This window comes from Nothobranchius furzeri, chromosome 5, assembly GCF_043380555.1.
Source record: "Nothobranchius furzeri strain GRZ-AD chromosome 5, NfurGRZ-RIMD1, whole genome shotgun sequence".
Taxonomy (NCBI): Eukaryota; Metazoa; Chordata; class Actinopteri; order Cyprinodontiformes; family Nothobranchiidae; genus Nothobranchius; species Nothobranchius furzeri.
Genome location: NC_091745.1, coordinates 58,477,053 through 58,502,549, shown reverse-complemented (window position 1 = coordinate 58,502,549; position 25,497 = coordinate 58,477,053). Strand labels below are relative to the sequence as shown.

Sequence of the window (25,497 nt, the reverse complement as noted above, 5' to 3'; positions counted from 1 at the left end):
AAGCCTGTGAAACTAAAATTAATGTTTATATTTAACTCTTTGGCCAACATGGACAGCAGCTCATGTGTGGTCTGGTAAATAATCAGTCAGAAAAATAGATCACTTTGCTGTCATTCAGCTTGTTGTTGATGCTTCGGGTCTGCTTTGCTGACACCACTGGTGGGTGGGTGGGTGGGGGTGGGGGGTTATCTGCCCAGTACTGAAAAATCTGCACTGTCTCTTTAAGACACTGGGACACACACACACTCACAACACTTCCTCAATCTGGCATCCCCGTCCTGCGCTGCCATTGGCTGAGGCAACCTCCTTCCCTGACAGCTCATTCGTTGTTGGTATCTAAGGGCTCACTGGCTATCACTCTATAAATAAACCCTGTGCTGTCTCAGCAACCAGGCCACAATACTCATTAGCTACTTCTCTCTTCTCCTCTGCTTCTCTCCTGCTAAGCAAGTGGCTTCCAATAGCAAGCCTGGCTCTCAGCAACAGTCTGACTTACTCTCCCCTAGCAACTCAATCCACCCTACCAGCCCCATTCTCCTCCCCCATCCTCCCTGCTTTTACCCACCCACACATTCTCCAACAGCTTCAGCATTGCTTCTATCCACACTTTGGACACATCATGGTGTATTTTATGAGTGTATCTCTCAGAAAGATGCTGTTGACAACCATTTTATCTCTTTATAGGTGTTGTAACCAGAAAAATGAAGAGCAAAAATAATTAGTCACTATAGCAACAAACAATACAGACGAAAGCCCACAAAAGTGTGTGTCTGCCAGAGTGTGTGTGTATATCTATATTTATACAAATACATGTGTGTATTTTTGAATATCTGCTGATACTTAATCCCAGTCTGATACTTCAGCAATGCATTAAGATGAAAAAAGGAGGAACAGTTGTCCTTTAAGTTTTTTAACTATTTTATTTAACTATTTAATTTAAACTATTATTATGCATTTCTTTCTTTCTGTACTTAAGTCATGTCCTTAATTTATCCACCAGTAACACTCATCCAGGAAGTACACTGATAAGAAATGTGTTAATATTACAAACATATTTAAAAACAGCCTCATTTTCCAAATCATTTCCTTCCTCCATGTGCGGCTGCATTAGCAATGCGTGTTCCTGTGACAGGGCAGGCCCTTCTCTGCACAACACCTGTAGCGCTGCATCTGTAAAGTAGTGATGAGAAGGCAACTCATACCACAGCTACAGGTCAGTGATCGCCAGCCAGCGTCATAAGGCTGTTGTTCACCAAAGTCGACCCAAGTGTGCAAGGACACAGCAAATCAGACAAACATGACTGAGCTGCTTCATGCAACGTTTTAAAAACAAATAAAAAGATTTTAACATTGATTCTCTAAACCCGCAATCAAGAGGGTACAGATACACGAACAATAGTTGTTAGTGTGTCTGGACTCACTCACTCAAACACTGACAGAAAAGGAATGGATGATTTTTATCTTGTGTTTATAGAGGTAGTAGAGCATGCTATTTTTCTCTCAAGCAACATGGAGGATAAAGGAGAAATGAAAAAGAATAAAAGACACACCAAACTTTTCCTCCCTGGATTTAAAATCACAGGAACCTTCTATTGTTGCTGCTTAATAACCAAACATGGATTTAAACAAATGAACTTGCTGCTAGATGCTCTGGTTTCTAAGACCTGACAATAACCACATAAATATCAGAGTGATGATGACATTAAATAGGAGTGATGCTGGCGGAAGCAGCTGCTGATATCACAGGGAGCCAGGGACGGCCCTAGGCATTGGTAGGTCAGGCCTGGGGTACCACTGCCAGTAGGGCTGGGCGATATATCGATATTTAAAAAATATTGATATACTTTTTAAACAAGATACAAGATGACTTTATATCTTTATATTGATATAACTGGTCAAACTGCTATGCTATATATATATATATATATATATATATATATATATATATATATATATATTAGAGGTGCTGAAAAAAATCAATTCAAATCTTAATCGGGATTCTTATTTAGAAAAATTCAGAATCAATTCTCAAAGATTCAGAATCGATTCGAAGAACTGAGATGTTTGGCATGTTACAAGTTTGAGATGCACTTTTGTCTGTTTGTTTTAATCTTTGTTAGGAGAGTTAGTACTGGTCCCATAAATTGAGAAGATTTATTTTTGAATCTGCTGATAAGTGGGCACTTGAATGTAATTGTTTCCATACTCAGAAATTTTAGATATTCTCATATTTCTTTTCTAAGTTGATAAATGAGTATTCAGATTATTCATGTATTATTTTAAGTTATTGATAAATGAGAGAACACATTTTCCTTTGTAAGAAATCTGAGGCACTTTTTTTTAAACAGGTTGAGGACTCAAATGTTAAACTTGTATCCACACATACTTGAAAAGTATTTGACTGTAGTACTTTCAAAGCTACTGTTAGGTAACTAAAGATTTGTTATCTTTTACAAGGTAAGCAAAAATAAATGCCTTTTGATCAAAAGATTGCTTCCGTTTACAGTTTTAGTATCACTTTATTTTACCTTGCAAATTTGCATTTTTTGAGCATGACCAGTTTAAAGTAAAATAAAAATTTCGCATAGCTTTAATTAACTTGTACAACAAAGTAGTTAATCCTGGAACTGTCACTCTTTGTTAATATTGATTGTGAATCGATTTAAATTGAGACTCGATTCTGAATCGAATCGGCACCCCAAGAATTGGAATCGAATCAAATCGTAAGTTGCTCTAAGATTCACATACCTAATATAATAATGACACCACTCACATGACTGCAAAAATAAATAACTGAAACAAAGATCAGATGAAGCTCCTAACACTATGGGTAGTCTCCAGTCCTGATAAAGGTTAATATTTTAGGGATAAATGTGAAACCACAAGTCTAAACTGGACTTCCAAAAACCTTACAGAAGTTTTTTAAGGACTTACTTGTCCATGTCACCAGCTCTACATCTGTCTAGGAATGTTCACAGATGCTTGCACACACTCTGTGATTGACAGTTGTACGTGAGCGGATGTCTAACCCTATTGGATAACGTTGAATGGCAGTAAGATAAAATTGCATGGGGCTCTAGGAGACTGGGACAGGCTCAGCAAAAAAATAATGACATATTGCCTACATTATATCACAGTAGAGGGTAAAGCCCGATTTATACTTCTCTGTCTGTGTCGGTTTGGAGACATGCAACACCATTATGCGTTGGTGCAAGGGCTGTCCAACAGGCTAACAGAGGGTGACAGAGACATACTCAAAATTTTAAACACCCGTCAAAAGTGACAAAGAACGCAAGCTTGTTATTGTTCAGGATGCCACTTCCTGTAAATTCGTCAACAGCACCGATATTGCCCCGTCAAAGAGTAAAGACATTTAGTTGAAGAAAGCATGGCGGAAAAAGTTCGAAAATATGTTTTTTCACCCGTGACTAAAGAAGTACAAACATACGGATCAAAAGTTTTATTTGTGAATGGAAATGATGGGAAATGTGGGCTTAGAGCATGGTTTAGAGGTGGTGGAGAATGAAGGACAAATTTGTCCGTGTTATGAAGTCTCTGAAATATCTAAACACATTAGTAAATACACTATCGTGGACTGGATACAAGAGTGTAATGATGGCATGATACCACAGAAAAGTGCCCTCTGTTGTCCTGGTGGAGAATTGATTTGCTACACTCTCAGGAGACAGAGAAGTCTGTCTCTGTCAATGTGTGTGCATCTCCCACTTGCAGAGCTGATAAAGAAGCATAAAATCAGGCTTAAGACAATCATTTTTACCGATTTCTAAAAAAAAATCATCAGCATTGTAGCTGTAATTTAGAGGTGTGTAATGATATTTATTAGTACTCTGTATCAGCAAGTACTCAAATGCAAGTATTTATACTTGCACTTGGTTTATAAACATCTAGAATTGGAGCATCCCTAGATACCTCTGGTAAAAACTCTTTCAGGTCTCCACAATGTCCCATCAATAACCTACATCTGCTCTAGTTTAGATCAACCAGGATCAAACCATAAAAACAATAATACTAAAGAACCAAACACTACCTGAAGCTAAATGATGTAAATACACATTAGCCTAACACTGAAACGTCTCCTGCAATTAGTCCAACTGTTGCAGCCATGCAAACAGCTGTGTCACAAAGGAACAAAGCAACCCAGGTCAATGAATGGATCCGAATAGAACCAGAAACATAGGATGTAGCAACCCCAACAGTCACCATAAACTCTGGAAACATGGTGGAATTAATGATGAGCATGTACGTATTCAAAGGTCATTATTAAGATGTAATGATAATTTCAAATCACAAAGATGAGTGGGAAAATGTAAACTGAAATAATGACACCACTCACATGACTGCAAAAATAAATACCGGTAAATAAATAACTGAAACAAAGATCAGATGAAGCTCCTAACACTATGGGTAGTCTCCAGTCCTGATAAAGCTTAATATTTTGGGGATAAATATGAAACCAAAAGTCTAAACTGGACTTCCAAAAACCTTACAGAAGTTTGTTTTGTACCACTTTTTCATCATGAAAACCAGAAGCTATGTACACAGCTCTGTTAAGTAGAGCTGAGCAATAAATCAACCTCATTGATGAACTCAAATTTGCCATTTATGAAGATTTATTTTTGGGAAAGTCTATATTTATTTTTCCCACTCTTGGGCCTCTGTAGATCAGAGCAAGGTTAGCCAGCACATGCTATATAAGGTTTTCCCCAAAGCTGTTTGACGAGCCCCCAATTTACACTGAGTGCATCTGTGGTGTGGTGCATAGGGCTGGGGGTAAACGATTATTTTTAAAACGATTATTCTGACGATTATTTTATCGAATAATCGACTATTCTAATGACTATTTAGAAAATTAATCTAATGATTATTTTTCTATTGCACAATTAACAAAAACCAGAAAATCTCAAATAAATTCATCAAAAAAATTGATAAATTCTTACTGAGAGGATAAACACTACGGGCCTTCCATTTTGTATAACACTGCTTTTATTGTGTTGCGGTTGGTTATGTTGTGATGACGTGTAGATCTTGGGAGTGCAGGCTGCTGCCTGAGAGGTGGTAGAAGATGGAGTGTCTCCATGCTGCTTTGTTTTGGTCACTTATGTGCGGGAGGGGAGTGGTGTTACGACTCTTCCTGGGGAGTTTGGCTCGTGCGCAAAAAGGAAGGGACAATAACGGGATTTAAAAGTTAAAATGATGATCAGGTTTATTTACAACAACAAAAATCATAAATCTTTCCATCCACAGGTTGGGAATAATAAAACTAATTCTGCCTGTGGGGAATTAAAACAAAGTACAAATAAGTAGGGATCCAAACTCTAAACTGGGTGGTTAAACCAAACTCAATGTGATATTTTAAACTAAACCGAAAACCCACAACACTCTAAATGTAATAAAAGGGAGATCTGCACCACAAAAAAGATTAACTCTAAACCAAAACATAACAGCTGATCCAAAAGCAAGAAGCTGTTAGCGAAAATGCTAACAGTAGCTTTACCAACGTTAAGTTCAAGTTACCAAGTTTAAATAAACCAAAAACACCCAGCAGCAAACAGACCAGCATGGAGGAGAGACTGCTACCACCAAAACAGCTCTCCTGATGTCCGAAAGAAGCTCCTTTATGAAGGGAGAAACGCTCCCAGTGATTTTCTACATCTGCGGTAGAGACGAAGCAGCACATCTGACCCCGGAAGTTGTTGTCCGTTGCCGGGAGACGAAGGCGGGCAAAACAGGAAAATAATCTAGTAGTGGACGGACATTGTTCCGGGTCTTCGGTATTTGGCGGAGATGTTAGTGAAGGCGGAGAAGAGGGCGAACTAGAGGAAAAACAGGCAGATTCCTCCTCTATTTACAAACTCCTGGGGATGCAAGAAGTGGGCGCGGTGCGTCGACTTCCGGATCTGACGTCGAAAAATTTTATTAATCGAGCCGTCGACGTCATCGATGCGTCGCTACAGCCCTAGTGGTGCAGCAGCGGCGCAGTTTCGTTGCATGCTCTGTAGCGCGTCAATCTTCTCCAGGAGTGTGTCAGACGTGCAGCAGTCATTTGTGTACATGGACTCACGAGAAAATAAAAATCACTGTTCACGACGTAACTTTTTAAAATTTCTAATTCTGATTGACTCATCATCAACTCCCACAATTGTAAAATATTTAAAATTATTTCATTGTTAAATATTTGGGTTCATACTTTTGGGTTTTGTCCTACTAAAAATAAATTGTGGTGTCAGAATACTGCAATTCTCCACTGCCAGGATAAAAGCCTCGTCATCCATGTTGAAAATCACACTGATGCTCTACTCCAAATATGCAGGGAGCAAATGAGCCCTTTGGCCACCAGCAAAGATGTAATGATTAAATAGTTTGCAAACCTGTATTTGTCTTTTATTTTGAAATGTAAAGCCTTATGTTAACTGTGGAACTTGATGCGTTCTAGAGTAGAAGTGTGCCATATTGAAAACTGAACCCAATCCCATCTTTGGTGGTGTGCCAACATGCTTCTGGGACGTGCCTGAAAAATTATGTGGTGCATCTGGTGTAAACCAAACATTATAAAGGTTTCCATTGGCCTCAGAGAAGTGCCGCTGCCATAGCACGCCGCATACACACCCAGTGTAAATTGGAGGTAAGGCGGTCCACCTCAATGTTTTTCCCACAAAACACTAGCTATGTTTACATGCACCAAATTTCCCCTATCCAATTCAAATCTTGGTTGATCGAAAATCCAAAATCTCTGTTAACATGGACACCAAATGAAATGATCGGATCATACTGTGAGTATACATACACCAAGCATTCAGTCATATGAAATAGATTGAGCATGCCATGCGCAGAGTTGAGGGGTAAAAAATTGGAAACAAACACCATCTTGTCTGCATATCTTTCCCTTGCATTTTATTTTCTTATTCTCTAGCTTTGTCTGTTAACTTATGTTTTTTTTCCCCCATTATGGACCTTCTTCACATTTTTACCTGTACGCCTTTGTTTTCACTGATCGCTTTAAGCTACAGACTCAGCGGTGCGTAACACTACAGCTTCTCTGTCACAGGAGAGGAGAGCAGAATAACTTCTGTTTTCCTCCCGCCATGTTTTGGACTTCTACTGAGCAGCTGCAAAGGCGGAAAAACTGTCACGCCAAAGTTGCACGTGCGCAGTGGGCATTATTTTACTCCAAGAATCCGAATGAGTGTGTACATGGATGTCAATCGGAACGATGATCGGACAAAAACCACCTCTCTCAATCAGAATGGAATTTCATTTCAATCAGGCCGTATCAGATCAGAATATTCCGAATGACACGTTTACATGAAGCGTTTTTGATCTGATGGGGCATTCATTCCAATTACTTGTGCCCACGTAAACGTAGCTACTGGCTCAACATTAAGGTTTGAGCATAGGGCTGGGCAATAAAATGATAGCAATATATATTTCAAAATATATTTTCCTCAATAGACTTATGAAAATGGGTTGACAGAACTTTGATATAAAGAAAAGAGCTATGCAGTTTTGTAGCAACAAGACAGATGCGCTGCTAATGGCTAATGTTAAAAGTAGCTTTAGCCTGCCACAGAAAATAGGTTACATGGCTGGTAAAAATAGAAAAAAAACTCAAACGCACTAAAGAGACGGAGCGAGCACAAAGCAAACAACGTTGTTGAGAATAAGTAGATGGAGCAGCTCAGTTGTGTGGATGTAGTTTGGCAAGTAGCTCATTGCTGCTCCAAATATGTTGAGCACAGGTTCTGACAAATTTTTTGAGAATTTATATTCAGATGGCTGTTTTATTGTAATGCTTGAAGACTTTAGTTTAAAGGGACTTTATGAAGTTTTGAACTTTTATGCTCACGATTGCCCTCTCAGGCCAAAAGCGTAACGGCAGCTTCAATAGTAGGCTCGTGCACGAGGCGCGCATGCTGTACGTGCACACTCCTTAACGAAAATAACAGCTGAGACAGTCCCTTGTGTGTGTGTTGGGGGGGGGGGGGGGGGGGGAGAGACAGAGGACAGGAGAACGCGCAGCTAATTAATTAAATAATTTGGTTCTGTACCTTTCTCTTCAGCACAGCCGACAAAGGTTTCAGATGGGTCAGTCGTCCTGCATGCTCAGATCATTCCCTTTCCTTTGCTTGAAAGATTGTTCCAAAATGAAAGTTGAACCCACATATTTTTTATCTGTGAATGTCGTTCAGCGAGTCTCAACTAAAAATTTGGGCATCTTACTGTAAAAAAAAAATACCATTAATGTAAAAAAGAAACTCTAAATACACTATGTTCACATCCAGAATCGAACCAGAACTTCTGCACGGGAGTCCAACGTCTTACTAGGTGAGCTAAAGCGCCAGTGACGTCCCATGTATCTGTAACATTTATATCCTTGATGACAGCTGAAACAACGTTCAAAGAACGGTTTGGAGCAAAAATGGCTATTTTGTTGCTAATTTGCAGGAAATATCTAGAAGAAGGTTCTACAGAAATGTAGCTAGCTTTGTCACTAGGCGTTAGGAACAGCAACAAAGTGGCACTGCCTCTCTCTCTGCTGCTAAAGCTACGGATAGCAAATGCTACGGGCTATGCCTGAGCGTGAACGCGCACGAAGCAGCCTGCTCGACCCGAGCAACTCTCTCTTTCTGTGATTTTACAGAAAAACTGGCAATCACAGTAAAAATGCCAGGGCTCATTCTACAGGACCAGGGCATTGCAGGAGAATGTATGAAGAAGAAATTTATTATTTCTATACATGTTTTGGCTGTCAAACTTCCATAATGCCCCTTTAAAATGAACCTCTTTTATTTATCCAAAAAAGTTATATAATGTTTGATGACATGTTCAGCTTTTGAAAATACAACTTTGAAGTAAAAATAACCTTTTGCTATATCCCAATCTCAATTTAAAGTACCACGCAACATTAAAGATGAACAAAAATAGTGAATTGCTTTATATCGTGATATAAATCAATATTGATCGAAATGAAAACAGAATTTTTTTCCATATTGCCTAGCCCTCTTTGAGCAGAAAATTTGGTTGGTTAAACACACTGGTGTATAATTTATTTCAACACAACACAAAACTAGCATAAGCACTCCTGCACTACCATGAACTTGACTAACCACACTGACAATATGAAATAAAAAAGATAATGGATATCCTAACTGTGAGAGGTAACATACAAACGCTTCTCGCTGAAAAATAACTCTGTTTAAGAGTTAGTGGTATGGCGGTTAGCATAGCAGCATCCCAAGCATTAGCCTGACCCAGGCTTGGTTCATGTTCACTAGAAGTGTTTTAATCCAAGATAAGCTGTTCTCGTGTCAGTCTTGTTTTGTTTTTAATATAAACAGAGGCATGTGAAAAGATTTAATACAAGACTAAAAATGTTCCATACATTGCTACCTTTATGCTGACTAACATTCTGAGAGATCTGTTTGCTTTTGACAGAATTAAGTAAACACAACTATTTCATCCAGATCAGCTGGAAATAAATTATTTTCATGTGGCTAAAAGATAAAACTGCTAAAATAAACAGGTCAAACATTGGCAGGCAGCTTAATGGAGGGCAGAATCATGGCTGTGGGACAAATGGAACAGACGAAGATGGCATCTTAGTCTCATCAAACTCTATATATTCTCTGGCCTTAAAGCTCAGATATACACTGAAGATCCAAAACAATCCACCACTCTAAACACACAAACCCCAGAAAAACTACCTTACTTGAAATCAAATGTGAAAAATTTCAAGTGATGTAATATCAATGTTTAGAATTTGAAATTGTACCTTAAATACTTTGTATTACTTTTGTTCAGTAGTGCTTAGTTTTTTAAATAAATCCTAACAACTAAAAGTACTTAGGATTTAGTTTTGCAGCATTATTGAAAATCACCACACATCCACGGAGCAGCGGCAGCAAATAGTCTGATCAAGTGTGAACCTGGTGTGAACGGTCATCACTACGATGTCAGATGACTAAAGCCACCATCAACTTATTATAAACAGCCACATCGAAGGAACAGGAACCATGGTTCCTCTTCATGTCAGATGGAGAAAAACAGTTTCTAGTCAGAAAATAAAAACAAGAAACAACTATTCTAAACAACAAAAATAAATTGCTCTTGTTTTGGAAAAAGGAAAAGTTAAAAAGTACAGAATGCAACACCACCACCTGTACTTTGTAGACGCTCAGCTGACAGAAACAGTTAATGGTTTAATGTTTACTGTGTGGATAAATGACATACGGTTAGTATCACCAATTGGAAATCAGTTTACCAAAAAGAAAAATAAATGACAGTTTTTTTATTTCAACTTAATTGTTGAGATGAAATTTTTTAAACGCTCTCTTCATTTGCACAATATAAGGAAAGTCAATGTGATATGGGAAATATATATGTGAGTCATCAGCTTGTGTCTTTATCATCCTGACAAGAAAACACACAAACCCCAGGCAAATTCATGTGCTTAAAAACATTAAATTAATTTCAAGGTGATTAAATTAAGGTACAGCTTCCCCTATATGTATTATTAGATCATAAAAAATGGGAAAAGCAAAAAATGTGATCAAAAGATGCGAGGAAAAGAAAAAAGAAAATTAACAAGAAAAGGCAATCAGTGGATCCTGGGAAAAGCAGAATCAGCAGAAAGAGCAGAACAAAGCTTGCGCAGGTGTTTGCTAGCCATCCAAATTATGTGCTGTCCGCCTTGGAGGAGGGCATCTAACAGATAAGAACCCACCTGATTGGCCATATGGGTGAAGGGCTCTATTTGATTTGCCAAAAACATGCTTCGGTTTGTAGCATACATTTTAGCCGATCATCCTTGCCTTCGTATTGCGCATGCTAAAATCGCAATGACAATACATTTGCGATGTATTTTGCATCCTTTACAAACATAAGACCTACAACAGATAAACGAATGAGAGAGCTACTGTTGAATGTCAATCCTACATTAGATGACCAAAACCACTCTCACTGTCTTCTACAGTCTCAGTGACCTCTCACTGAGGTTGGGTGATTAGACCAATTTATCAACCATTAGCGATCGGTCAAGCCCTTCACCCATCTTTTTAAAGGGCAATCATTAGAAGGATGATTATTGTGGTACTAATGATATATGCCTAATAAGGACACAATAGGTGAAAGGTTATGCCCTCTACTGGGGCAAAATCTATCGGCTGATAAACTGAAAATTTACCATTACCAAAATTTGTGACCATAACCTGCGTAAATGTTTTTTTTAACAATGGAACGACGCATGTACTTGTACTACGCAATGTCCATGTCCCTTTAAGACCCCTCCAGTCTGTAACAAGAAGAGAAAGACGGTGATGGAGGATGATTCAAATGTTGAAGCAACGAATGGTGGCAGTGGATAAGGGCCAGCAGCAGGAGTAAGCGGATGCTCAGCTAGCTTCTGCAGCAGGAAGTGGCCATGGTAAATCTTGTACCCAAACAAATGCTTCATCAATCATTTGGTGAAATGTGAGATTAAGCAAGAATGATGCTGATATAAAAAAAGTCAAACTGTAGAAACAAGCCAAGATAACACATCCACCACCATCTTCGGTACACCGACATTTGGCCCACACCTGATTACTTAGCAACTCAAATGTGATAATATTCAAGTGATACAAGCTCTTTGTAATGTCTATGTTTAAAATATAAGAGACAGACTCTTGAATACTGTTTGCAGGAAATTCTAGTTAGCTTTTGTACAGCTGTGCTTAGAATTAGTAAATCTTAACCAAAAGTACTTAGTACTTAGTTTTACAATTTTTATTACGTAGCAAATAAAGTAATTGCAATGAATAGGTTTATTGTGCTATCACAGCCCCATCTAGTGGACAAACTCTTGTTTGGCAGTACGGTAGTTATCGCCCATTATTGTTATGGCGGTGAGCTGCTCAACGTATCATATTGAATTGACGACACACTGCCAAGCCCTATTGCCACTAGGGCTGTCGCGGTAACCGCAAAAATGAAATATCGCAATATGAAGAAGCCCACCGCGCTGCATCATGGGCCACCGCGATTACTGAACTTGGTTCAACTCAATGATGCATGTTGAGAAGGATGGCTGCACTGGTATCAAAACGAAATGTTACTTCGCTCCTTTGGGAGCACTTTGGTTTTCAGTACGTCAGCTGCTGCGCAGTCAGAGTCCTTGGCCGAGACAGAGCTGCCACCAGCGGCAAAAATAAATAAATAAATAAATGCTCGGAGACCTGCTGAAGTCCCGGACAAGCACTGCTTCTGCAGCCGTCCCGAAGAGAGTTTGAGCCGAGCTGGAGCTCACTCGCTACCTGCAGGAGGAATGCATCCACCCTAAAGAAACCCCCTGACATGGTGGAGCAACAACCGGGAGAGATTCCCTTTGCTCGCCAGTCGCACGCAAGTACGTGTGTGTTAGTGCAACGAGCGCACCATCCGAGAGGGTTTTCAGTGTTGCTGCAAATGTTGCCACCCCTCTCAGATCCTCTCTCAAACCGTACATGGTTAACATGCTGGTTTTCCTTGTAGGTAACAAGGACGTGACCGAGCTATAAATCACCGTCATTCGTGTGTGTGAAAGTGAAATGATAGTGCGCCCGCCCCCCGGCGCGCGCGCGCCCGGTACATGTAATTTTTTATGCTTGATTTTAAACAACTAAACAAAATGGGGACTTGTTTCTTATTTGTTAGATGCTGCAGCCAAATTTGCATTTAAAAGTTTAATCTCCTGAATTTTGTTGTTTTTAAGTTCAGTCGGACTCCGACTGTCGGAGAAACAAACGTTACTGCGATCTGTGTTGTTACTGCCCTTTGATCTGCATTCAGTAAAGTGTTATTAAAGAAGGCACGGCAATTTTTAACCTTTTTTAAATGTGTAAACATTATGTTTAGATAGTACTGCAATAAAAAAGGGCTGCAATAATATCGCACACCACAATATTAAGCCACCCTGAATCACCGCAGGGGGAATTCCTCAACCGCGACAGCCCTAATTGCAACCACACTATTCACACAGGTGCAGCTCAAACCAATTAAAACACCGTATGTATGTTGACTGACACGTGAAATAGCCAAAGAAATGTGGAAAACACACAATAGTCTCTCACAAGAGGACTCTTTGTGGTCTGCTTCTGCAAACTGATTAAGAACGATTGAGATTGGTGGGTTGCTGCGTGAAGTGTGTCAGTCCCACAAACATTCTAAACAGCCCACGAATATCGCTTGGCAAATTTTCCCAACCTTGCCTCTTACACAGCATCTACTGGTAACGCACACAACTAGCAGCTCTTCAGTTTGCAGCCCTAGTGTTTCTGCCTCACACACACTTACTGGGCCTTTCAGTGGTTCTGTATCCTGCCTGAGGCCACTGTGACATGTGAAATGGAGGTGGCGAAGTAAACCATACAGTTTCTGATACAACAGTATGCTCTAGTGCATAACATCTGACCAGTACCAGCAATATGTTCCCTTCAATGTTAAAAAATGAACAAACTCTGGTTATCAGTCTGGCTCCAGTAAATGTGCCCACCACTAAAATTTTCTGAATCCGACAGTTCATCTAAAAGGAATAAAAGGTTTGGATTAACTTGAAATAGGGCTGCTCAATTATGGAAAAATGATAATCACGATTATTTAGACTGAAATTGAGATCTTGATTATTTTGACGATATTTAACTAACATTTATTTATTTATTTATTCAGCCATAACATTGCACAAGGTACAATCAGAGGTAAAGAAAAAGAAAAATACATGAAAAAAACAAGATAATCACAAACACAATTCCTGATTCTTCGTCTAAACGAGCCGATACAATTGGTCGTAGTTTGAAAGAGTATAGGCTGAAGTTTAACTTATTTAGCCTACCCGATACAAATCCAATGTGAGAAAACAAATACTCCAACTACTGACAACAAAAGAGAGCTATACAATGCTAATATTTGTAATTATAAAAAGAAAAACAATAAACTTCTATGTGAAGTGTAGTGTGTAGTGAACGTCCACAACCTGATGCATAATAACTAGTTAGCCCTCTCCAGCGATGCTCTAGTGGATTGTGTACAGCAGCACGATGAACTATTATTCTTTATCAGCATGAGAAATTAAAGGTGTGGCGTGAGAACGCAGGAAGACAGTCAAACGCATGTCTTACAATCATTACGTGGGAGTTTGTAGCCCTAATGAAATTTAAGTCCACTTCAGATATGGCCTTGAATTTATTTAGCTTGTAAAACAGCTATTTTTTTTTTGAGCAAGTGAAATCCACTGAGAAAGGTTTATGATTGGTCAGTCGATATATCGTGATCATGCTGCACATGCACACATCGTTCCCTTTCCTAATGTCCGGAACGCAGGCTGGGTGTTTTGCTAACCTGCAGAGAACCTCGTTGACAAAGTTCTATAGAGAGAAAATAAGCGCAGTCAGAAATGTTGCTAGCGTGTTCGCCAGGTGCTTTTGGGAAAAAAAGACACAAAGGGGGTCTGGAAAGTTTCTAGAAATAAAAACAAAGCTGCTAAGTTGGCAACACTGTGTGGAAAGTCTGTTCGATTTGCCACTCGGAGCAGTGCGGGAGTAAACTGCGAGGAAGGAGAAAATCATCCACTTTTAATGTTTTTATAATCGTTCAAAACGTAGATTGTATTTGTGATTAAAATTTGATTAATCGAGCAGCCCTAACTTGAACTAACCCTGAGCAGAACCACATACTCTCACTAAAGGTCATACTCAAGACAAGAGACTGCTCCTTGTGTCAACCCAACCTACAAATCAAACCCCTCAAGCAAGCACCAACACACACACTCGCTACCCAGCACCAAGACACACAACCCAGCACCAACAAACATACACACAAGCATGGAAGCAGCTTGATTGGATTGTGCCAACAGTGAAAACAAAAACAAAGCTCACATCATCATAGCTTGTCAGTGGGTTAGTGTGCTTTTTGTGTGTACTGACTCTTGTTCTTACGAAGCAGAGCTGAAGATATCCACGGATCTGATTGGACCATCCTGCAGGAAGGTACAGTCTTGTCCTCCACAGATGACGACGTGACAACCATGAAAAATTTGGGTATAAGTTCAGTCCAGCTGGGAAACACTGAGCACTGATAGGTTGCGGTAGTCAGGCAACTAAAGGGTTTTTTCACTTTCAAAGTTCACTTCAACACAATACATCCAACTAAATACATGAAGCTTAAAATGGTGGGAAACTGACCGACCAATCAGAAGGCACCTTCTTCATTTGCTAGTTTTTCACTCTGTTTGACATACTTCTAAGGCAACCAACAGGTTTACAGGCAGCTTGTCTTTCTGAAGTAAAAATATAAAGGATGAAATCTGTCTCATGTGGAGCTACTCTCTATATATAGATTTCTCACAACATATATATATATATATATATATATATTTTTTTTTTTCCTGTTTTGTGTGGATAAGGGGACAGGAAGGAAAGAGATATTTGGCTTTTAAGGGTTAGCCTTTTGTTGCGAAGGATTTGGCAGTTTCATGCATCCTGCTTGTGGGCTGCAGGCTTCAGACCGCTGGTGACTTTTCTTTCAGGCAGTGAAAAGAATTATCTTCAATTCTTGTGTGATTAGGAGTTGAAACAAATGTGATCAAAGCATAAACTCCAGTTATTTTTGATATGTTCACCTAGTCCATGGCAGGTATAAACAAAAATGCATGTCTAAATTTGTACCCATCTTTTTATCTAGAGCAGGCCTTGTGGGTCCAGTTCAGTCCTACACAGTGGATCAGGCTACATGGTCATTGAGTTCCACATAAATCTGAATATGTAACCTATTGTGTTTTTAAACTTCTCACACTCGGCTACACCTCTAGTCTGGCACATGAACCTGTTTAGTCAGGTCTCTGCCACCCTTGCCTGCCCTGTGAGGTGGTGGTGGGGGGCAATGAGGATAGGAGGAGAAAAAAAAAGGTAAAAGGTGGGCAAATTTCCTCTCGTCTCCTTTTACCCCATCCCTTAAACTAAAAATATGTCAAATAGCTGTCTTTCGGGTGGGACTTGTCCGCTGGACAGTGAGAGGGCTGGGGTGGGGGTGGTGGGGGCAATGCGGAGTTGTGAATCCGGTGACACAAACAGCTTCACCGAGCTTGATCCGACAAGATTCTGGGTGTCCGAGTGGATCTGGTAACACAGACTTAAACAGGGGATCGGTCTGCGCCAGGTCCCAGACAATAATCTGTTGTCTCCACAGCGGTCTGCATGTCCAGCGGGCGAGAAAACAGATGTAAACAAACCAATCCGGGGCTACTTGTTGCAGCCGCAGAAACGCGTCAGTAAGTTCCAGACTGCGCTCCACAGTCACGAACTGAACTCTGTGACACTCAGGATACTCCGATCATCAGGACAGATGCCAGAAAGGTTTAGATCCAAATCCAAAGGCTTCCTCGTTCCGAAGAAACGCACACAGGAGAAAAAAGACACCGACCAAAGCAAACCGGTACCGCCTTCCGTTCACCAGAACATATCACAATCCACCACAGAGTCAGACTTTGAGGTAATCACACGCTAGTACATTCACAAACAAGTCTGAAAGATGCATCAAAGTAAACAAACGAAGCCAAATCCGGAGTTCCTGAGCTTTCTGTCCGCCGCCTCCTGAGGGGCCTTCTCCTCGGTGCGCTTCCGCCGGCTTTCTCACAAGACTTTGTGCTCCCGTCCTCGACTCTCAATTTGAGGCGATCATTTTATCCCTTCGAGGTGGAAACTCTCACAAGGGCGGTTTTGAGTCATTTTTCTCGCCCGTTTCCCATTCCCTGCTCCTCCGTAGACGGAATCTGTGCTTCTCCGGAGCTCGGTCCCCCCCCCCCGCTCCCGCCCTCAGACCGGACCGTACCACTGCCAGCGGCGGGGGTGGTCGGAGCTGGACTGTGAAGCAGAAACACCTAGCGTTCACATAGCAACGACAGGGACAGACTTATGTGATGAAAACAAAATCACAATAAACGCAGAATTAATTTGACCAGAAATGTCAGACGGGTTACAACCAGAAGACTGAACTGCACTCATTAAACGCAACGACATACTGAGCAGGAGGACGGGAGTCCCTCCGGCCAGAGTAGACTCTCCGAGCAACCCTCTCCAGTCTTGTCCATTTATAGTAACAGCAGGATATATATACTAGAACTTATTATACAGGCATACATGGACAATATAACCACACTCTTCAAACAGTCAGATCAGAACAGCTCGCAACTTTCTGCGGGAGATCTAATAAATCTCAGCTTTCCGACAAGAATCAAACAAAATGATTTTCTTTGCCTTTAATCAAGTTGCTGGATCTCAAAAAACACCTCTGTTTTTTAACATTTAACTCAAAATGACCACAGTTAAATCATAACTGTAATTAATGGACACAAAAGTTTCTCTCTGTTCAGCCTGGTATGTTCTGTGAGACGCAGCCTCTACCTTCAATCACCACGCTCCCTCCCATGGCCCTGTTGCTACCCGACGCCAAGGCAACTGCGATCCCATTGGCTGAAGAAAGTCCTGTCCCTGACTGTGATTGGGCGATGACCCGGCATGTGGGAGGGGCGCTCAACTCTGTCTCACTGTCAAAAAGAGCAAGTTGGGAGTGACGCGGAAATTGTTTGAAGATGTCAGGTAGAAATGGAAAGAGGGACATGGAGACAGAGAGGGTGGGGGTAGAAATTCAGCACGAGCGGGGGGCAGGGGCAGCAGGCCTCCTCAAGCACATGGTCCTGAGTGACTCCCTACAGCTGAGATCTTTGACTTGTCCTCACAAACCAGCCGAAGCTAGTTGTTACTGTTGCTACCCGAGCATTCTATCTAAATCAGGCACAATGCTGCCTGGGAACAGCTCAGCAGTGTCATAAACCAGCTGACAGCTCCTTAAAGGAAAACTCCCCATCAAAAGCCTGCTCCCACTAATACATCTGATCGTGCATCCGCTGTTCATCTTTAACCAATTAGTGATTAACATATAATGTCAACTAGAAAAGACTAACTGTATTTATCAAATTCAAGGCCTATTAAAGCCATGGAGGCTAATGAACATTATAAATGATTGCTATTTAATACATGTAGTTTAGTCATGGCTTTGCATTTAAAAGTTCGCAATCAGAAAAACAGGTTATATAAATAAATATAAATATATAGGTAAATAAACAGGTTATATTATAACAAGGCAGAACAACAATCTATATGATCGGACCAGATGCTTCATAACCAACAATTATAGCCCAGCTGGTTCAGATTTTGCAATAAGATCATCAAAACAATTGATGTGTGCTTTTGGTAAAAGTTTGAAAACGGTTTACTTTTATAAAAAATATATATATCATACATCAACTAAAGAGCAGGGCTACAGAAACATTATACACTATAGGTGTTATGGTCACTGCAGTCATTGTATCTATAAATCACTCCATCACTGTAGAGCAGAATGTAAGAGAAGAAAAAATAAGTAAATTCAAACTTTATTGGATGATTTCTCATAAAAATAATGTATTTATTTACATCAAACCAGCAGATCCAGGACACATCTTGATTAAAGGCAAGGCGCCTTTATTTTATTTAAATGATCTGTAACCTAGGCTAAACACAGAGAACAAAGTCAAGTCAGCGTATGGCAGTGCAATCATAATGATGCATGGTCGGAAGACCTTGATACAATATAACAACTACAGTTTTCCTTAGTTTTTTGGGTAGTAAAAGACAATTAGCACATGTCACTTCTCTGTTGGTGAATATAAAAGAGAAAGATTGTAGTTCAAAAAACACAAACCAAAAATCCGTTGGTGTTGTTTTTTCATGTGGTGACGAAGACCACAGTCAAGGTGTGAGTGTACGAGAAGCACCATGTTAACCCTTCAAATGCCATGCTTGTGTGGGCAATACGGCCAGCTAGGGCAAGCTAGTGGTTAGCTGCGTATGCTAACTTTAGAAATATGCAAATAGAGAAATATAGAAATATTTTGGTTGCATATTTATATAGATATAAATGCAACAGTCATCTTTGTTCTCGTTTGAAATTATATTGATATTTTAAAAATATCGGGATATCGCCCAGCCCTATGTACATAAATATTTCCCATGCGCACAAGACTAAAAAAAATGCTGACAAAATGACCAAAAGTGCATAGTCATAACAAGCTGGTAACCAAGGTGATCACACCCCCACCTCACCCCCAACTACACACACCCACAAACAGACAATCAGATGGCTCTGAACGGCTATTGTGAACATAGCTCACCAGCTGAAAATGCGTGACCAACCCTGTTCTACAGTACATGTATGTCTTTTAATTAGACTGAATTTAAACAAGAAAAGGAGTGAATGGTTAGGGTAATGACAGTTAACCCTCTACAAGCTTCTTAAAAACACAAAAAAGGAAAGAAAATTGCTACAAAGCCAAACGTTTTCCTGACCCAAAGACTTGAATTAGAAAATGTTCACAGATTAAAGGCTGGACAGCTTGTGTATAAAATAAAAAATAATCAAGTTAGATCTTTCGTTAGCAGTTCCCTATATTGCATAATGTTGCTGGAAATGAAACACTTCTCATTACAGATGCTTTTCTGTGTAACTCACCAGGAGCTTCATCTATTTTCTCATGAATACGTTTCACCTCTGCATTGTTCATTTTATAGCAGTGCTTGATTGTTATTTTCTGTTTGTTACAAAACAACGTAGTTGTTTCCTTATTAAAGTACAAAATTAACTTGATTTGTTAAACTGTGTTAAATAAAAAAAATACAGCAACATATTTGGCTTTATTTGATGAAAAATTCAAGAAAACATGGAACTATGTGGATCGTTTTGTGGTTTTCTGCTCAGCTGATGTTATTTCCTGTCTTGAGAAACATCCTCTTATGGTGAATAAAGCAATCTTTTGTATTCCATTTACTTCTTTTCACAAACATACTGATTGGCTTCCACTAAATCACATTCAGCTGTATGAACGGTCAGACAATAGAGATTACACCGGCAGTTTGACGAAGAGAGCGGACTCTGAGACTCCAGCGCCTTGCAGCAAAATTCCACCCGGCAACTCCACACTACACCATGGCAACAGCCCTGCCATTGGTCCCCAGTGCGTTTTCAAATGACCAATAGAATGGCCAGCTGCGAGTGATGCTTGTTGCTAGGTAAACATGATGCAGAGGAAAGATAGAGGAGCAGAATAACCATGCAGCTACTGCAGGGTGCTTTCAGGAAGAAGTGGAGGAGCAATTCATACTTGGAGATAACCTTCTCCTTCTAAGCACTTGGTGGTGCCACAGAGCCAAAGGCAAAATCAAGGAGCGACAACGGCAAAAGGAATAAAACACAAGGTTCAGTTTGGTGGCATGTGTCAAAACACATACACACACACAATGTATATATATATATACACACACACACACACATATACATACATATATATATACATATATATATATACATACATATATATATATATATATGTGTGTGTGTGTGTGTGTGTGTGTGTGTGTGTGTGTTACATGTTGATATACATGCGTGTGTAAGCTGCATATGCTTATTCAGTTTTATACCAGACTTTGTCCAAGTTTTAAGTATAGTATAAAATCTTAGTATTCTCATGAAAACAGCTTTATTAAATAAGCGTATGGCTCTTTGATGTAATCCGTATAATGTATAGTTCTGTTTAGCTAGTTTAGTTTTAGGTTACATGGCTGCTTCACACTAATTACACTATATGAGGGTTATGATTCTAATTGCTATAATTTACTGTATCATTATATCACATACCTTCATTTTTATTTTTATATATTTGGCTGATGCTTTTATCCAAAGCAACTTATTAAAGAGGATGTAACAATGCACTTACTTTAATATTATCACAGTTTATCAATATTTTCTATTAAAAACCTTTTACTAGTTTACATATTTGATTTGTAACCATCTTCAAAAACACTTTACACCCCCCACTTCAAACTAAATATTTGTATCATCTAGAAAAAACAGATTACAGTAAACATAATCCTTAAAAAGTGATTAGTTTAAATTTCAACACTGATGCATTTTTTCAAGTAAATCTCTCTCTGTTGCCTCTGCTAAACTATCAATACATTATCTTTTTACATAAACACCAAAAAGACTTGACGAGTTCCAAAACCCATGAAGTCTGATTACTGAGCAGGGCTGTGTAGTCTGGTGACTTATGGGCTTCAAAAATACAAAAATAACTGTTCTGAAAAGCAGAGTAAAGGAGGGGTGGATGCTCCATATTGTTGTTATTATTGTTTAGCCAAACAAGTCTGATTAAGGTCTTTATTATCCTGACAAAGTCAAACTAAGGTATGACTTCTTTAAATTCCTTCACAATAAGAGCAACAGGAAAAAGAATGTAAAAAAAATAGGAAGACATGATTTGATAAGGTTAATGCAACATTAGAAATATTTTGTATTATATGTTATTTAGTAAGGCTATACTATTCTGTTTTATTCAATTTTTTATGTTTCTTATGTTTATTATTTATAATCTTTTTTTGATGCATCCTATTTTTCACTTGTATGTTTGCACCATGTTAAGACTCTTGTTTACTTGGCAATATAACACAATTCTGATTCTCTTTTTCAAGGGAGACTTGGTCAAGATAGGCGGCAGCACAAATCACTCCAAGTTACAAAACATTCACCATTAAAACACACAGCTATAAACAGAAAAAAGTAAATAATTAAAATTCAATAAAAATGACACAATCTTAATGAAACATTTATACCATATGTTGTGCAGTTGGTCTCACTATTTCTTAGATTAGAAACTAACTCTTTCCAGTCAGCCTAGAACACCATTTCACGTTCAGCCTGCATGTTATACTCTGAGTGACCGATCGCATTTCAAAGGTATTACAACTACTTCACACCGGAAGCATCAGCTGTGCCAAACAGCAGCAGAACATAAGTGCTTCCAATTGCATCCATTATGGGGTTGGTGATTCAAACCAGCCGCGACGCAGAAATTTTCAGGCGTCCCAGAAGCGGCTCTCCACGCCACTAAAGATAGGTATGGGTTGTATTTTTGCCACGAGCCACGTCTGGAACATGTCAGTTTCCGCAGTTAACATAGGGCTAGACAGAAAATCACACACCTTTTCAGTGTAAAACCTCCAATAATTTTCAAAGTAAAAGACTATTGCAGTGATGCAATTTCATATCTATGTAGATTATGTCAATACAAGTGACCTAATGGCTTATTTATTCCCAGCATCTTCTGAGAAGTGCAACTACCGGTATGTGTTTTTATGGCTTTAATCCTGGCAGTGGAGAGGAACAACATTATATTTCACATCAAACTGCAATGTCAAACATGTAGGGCTGCAGCTATCAAATATTTTTGTAATCGAGTACTCTATGGAATCTTTTATCGATTAATCGAGTACTCTAATAAATTACCCTTTTGTGTTTGTAAACCATTATATCAAAAAGCATGTTATAAAATATGAAAGACCTCTTAAAATGAGCAAGCAATTGCCGGTTATTCTTCAAGTTTTATTCAAAATTAGTTTTCAAAACTTCAGCACTTCAACTTTACTTCACAGTAAACAAATGCCTGTGCACAAAATAAGTATACAACTTGAGCCAATTTTCCCCTTGTGCGAGAATCTACCAGCACCAGAACCGCTCATGGCGCATGCGCAAACATGGCTCGCCAGCCATTTCCCTATTAACACACGTCCGTTTTAATTTCTACACTTTCTTTTCTCACACAATAAGGATTGTCGAGAAAGCGTGTTTGCTGTGGTTATGTCAAATTATACTGATCACAAAACATTTATTTACTTTCTTTCGTTTTCCTCCATCACTCTCTTAAATACCTGTGTCCTCCTGCAGCAATCTCGAGGGACAACAGACATCAATAACAACACAGTAAAAAGTCAGACGTGTTGTAAAAACTGCTATTCTTAGCACATTTTAAGTCCAACGTGTTGCTACCAGACGCACAGTGTGAGCTGAAACCGAGTGCTACAAACGAAAAAGTTGCACAGTGTCCGCAGAACATATAGAAATACAGGCTAAAATGCATTATCTTGTAGAGGTTCCGAGTCCACTTGCAGAAGTGACTTTTACATGTGGATAATTCCGGGTCAGGTGCTGCAGCATCGAGGATGTGGTGTTGTGGTAGGCTAGATCCATTTTACAGTATTTACACTGGACTACGTTTTCTGCCTTACGAAGTGAAAAATGGTCCCACACCTTTGACATTTTCTGTCTTTTTTGCACTTCACCGGGGTCCACGTTGTCCGCCATGGCTTAGAGAAGGTTAAGTTACATTCGCTACTCGCGTGTGCATTCAGTGCTGTGTGTATGTGCGTCACTTATTTTGGTCCGGATGAAACATGAACATTGAAGTCTTGAGGGATTTTGTGATCTCGAGTTAAGCGAGGAGCACAGCAGAGTTTCTCCCATGTGTACTGTCTCACAGCAAAGCTGTCGAGTAAACCAATACGTTGTCAATACACGACGCTGATGCTACCAGTGTGGAAAAGGAGTTAAATGCTTCTCAGTGAACTTCTGCTTTAATCTGAGCTGCCCAACATCTTCTAATGTGGAAATACTAAATAAATAAAATGTAATAAAATGAGAAAAATGATCTAATAATTGATACACTACAATGCGGGCATACACAATTATGAATCGTTGAAGGGCACCACAACCAATTATAATGCTAGCACTAGCCGCTAGCTTGCTTAATCTCTTAGTGGTTTGGGGACATTTGTTTATGTTTTAGCGAGCATTTTCACCATGGCTGCCGACCAAAGTACTGTTTATCCTGATTGTGTAGAGAGAGGGGCCAAACCCTTCCTCTGCGTAGTCAGGAAACAGGTACTTTTGTATAGCACCTCTCAAGATAAAAATCATGAGGCGCTTCACAAGAACAAAAATAAAACAAAGAAATAAAAAAGATAGAATACTAAAAAAAATCAGAAAAATTAGAAAAATTTTAATACCTTCCGGTGACTCTCCCAGGGCTGCCACCTTACCGTGGTGGAGGGGTTTGACTGTCTCAATGATCCTAGGAGCTAAGTTGTCTGAGGCTTTCTACCTCTGGTAGGGTCACCTATGGCTAACAGGTCCTGGGTGAGGGATCAGACAAAGAGCAGCCTGAAGACCTCTTATGATGAACTATATAAATGGAAACCGTGTTCCCTCGCCCGGACGTGGGTCACCGGGGCCCCCCTCTGGAGCCAGGCCTGGAGGTGGGGAATGTTGGCGAGCTCCTGGTGGACAGGCTTTCACCCATGGAACCCAGCCGGGCACAGCCCGAAGAGGAAACGTGGGTCCCCCTTCCAATGGGCTCACCACTCGTGGGAGGGGACAAAGGGGTTGGGTGCAGTGTGTGACGGGTGGTAGTCGAGGGCGGGGACCTTGGCGGTCTGATCCTCGGCTACAGAAGCTGGCTCTTGGCACATGGACTGTCACCTCTCTGGTGGGGAAGGAGCCTGAGTTGGTGTGTGAGGTTGAGAGGTTCCGACTAGATATAGTCGGACTCACCTCAACGCATGGCTCTGGCTTTGGAACCGGTTTCCTTGAGAGGGGTTGGGCTTTCTACCACTCTGGAGTTGCTCCCACTGAGAGGCGCCGAGCAGGGGTGGGCATACTAGTTGCCCCTCATCTTGGTGCCTGTACGTTGGGGTTTACCCCAGTGAATGAGAGGGTAGCCTCCCTCCACCTACGTGTGGGGGGACAGGTTCAGGTTCTGACTGTGGTCTGTGCTTATGCACCAAACTACAGTTCAGACTACCCACCCTTTGTGGAGACCTTGGAGGGGGTGCTGGAAAGCGCTCCTTCCAGTGACTCCCTCTTTACCGCTCAAGAGGACAACGACAGTGAGACCTGGAGAGGTGTGGTTGGGAGGAACGAACCCCTGATCTGAATTCTATTGGTGTTTTGTTATTGGACTTCTGTGCCAGTCATGGATTGTCGATAATGAACACCATGTTCAGACATAAAGGTGTCCATATGTGCTCTTGGCACCAGGACACCTTAGGCTGCAGCTCGATGATCGACTTTGTTGTTGTTTCATCTGACCTGCGGCCCCATGTCTTGGACACTCAGGTGAAGAGAGGGGAGGAGCTGCTAACTGACCACTACCTGGTGGTGAGTTGGTTCAGATGGTGGGGGAGGATGCCGGTCAGACCAGGCAGGCCCAAATGTATCGCGAGGGTCTGCTGGGAATGTCTGGCAGAGTCTCCTGTCAAAAGGAGCTTCAATTCCCACCTCCGACAGAACTTCCAAAAATGTTCCGGGGGAGACGGGGGACATTGAGTCTGAATGGACCCTGTTCTGTGCCTCCATTGTTGAGGCGGCCGACCGGAGCTGTGGTCGCAGGATCGTTGGTGCCTATTGTGGTGGCAACCCCCGAACCCGCTGGTGGACACCAGCGGTTAGGACTCTTTCTTCAGCTTGACAGCATCCCTATCAGGTCTTTTTGGCCCGTGGGACTCCAGAGACAGCTGACCGGTACCAGCAGTCCAAGCGGAACGCGGC

The 25,497-nt window shown here is 40.5% G+C and overlaps 1 protein-coding gene across 3 annotated transcripts in view; it reads right to left on the bottom strand.

Annotated features, from left to right (window-relative positions):
* The window catches only part of dyrk1b (dual-specificity tyrosine-(Y)-phosphorylation regulated kinase 1B), a 71,016-nt gene that overhangs the window by 34,110 nt on the left and 11,409 nt on the right, over positions 1-25,497 (bottom strand). The window contains exon 1 of one of the 3 annotated variants that reach the window (XM_015949520.3): positions 14,952-15,283. The exons of 1 other annotated variant lie outside the window; for it this stretch is intronic. In XM_015949520.3, coding sequence (XP_015805006.3) covers positions 14,952-15,054 — 103 coding nt within the window. In that variant the 5' untranslated portion in view covers positions 15,055-15,283. Of the gene's footprint in view, positions 1-14,951; positions 15,284-25,497 lie in introns of those variants that run through there. One more of the 3 variants, XM_054740671.2, reaches the window with a different exon arrangement.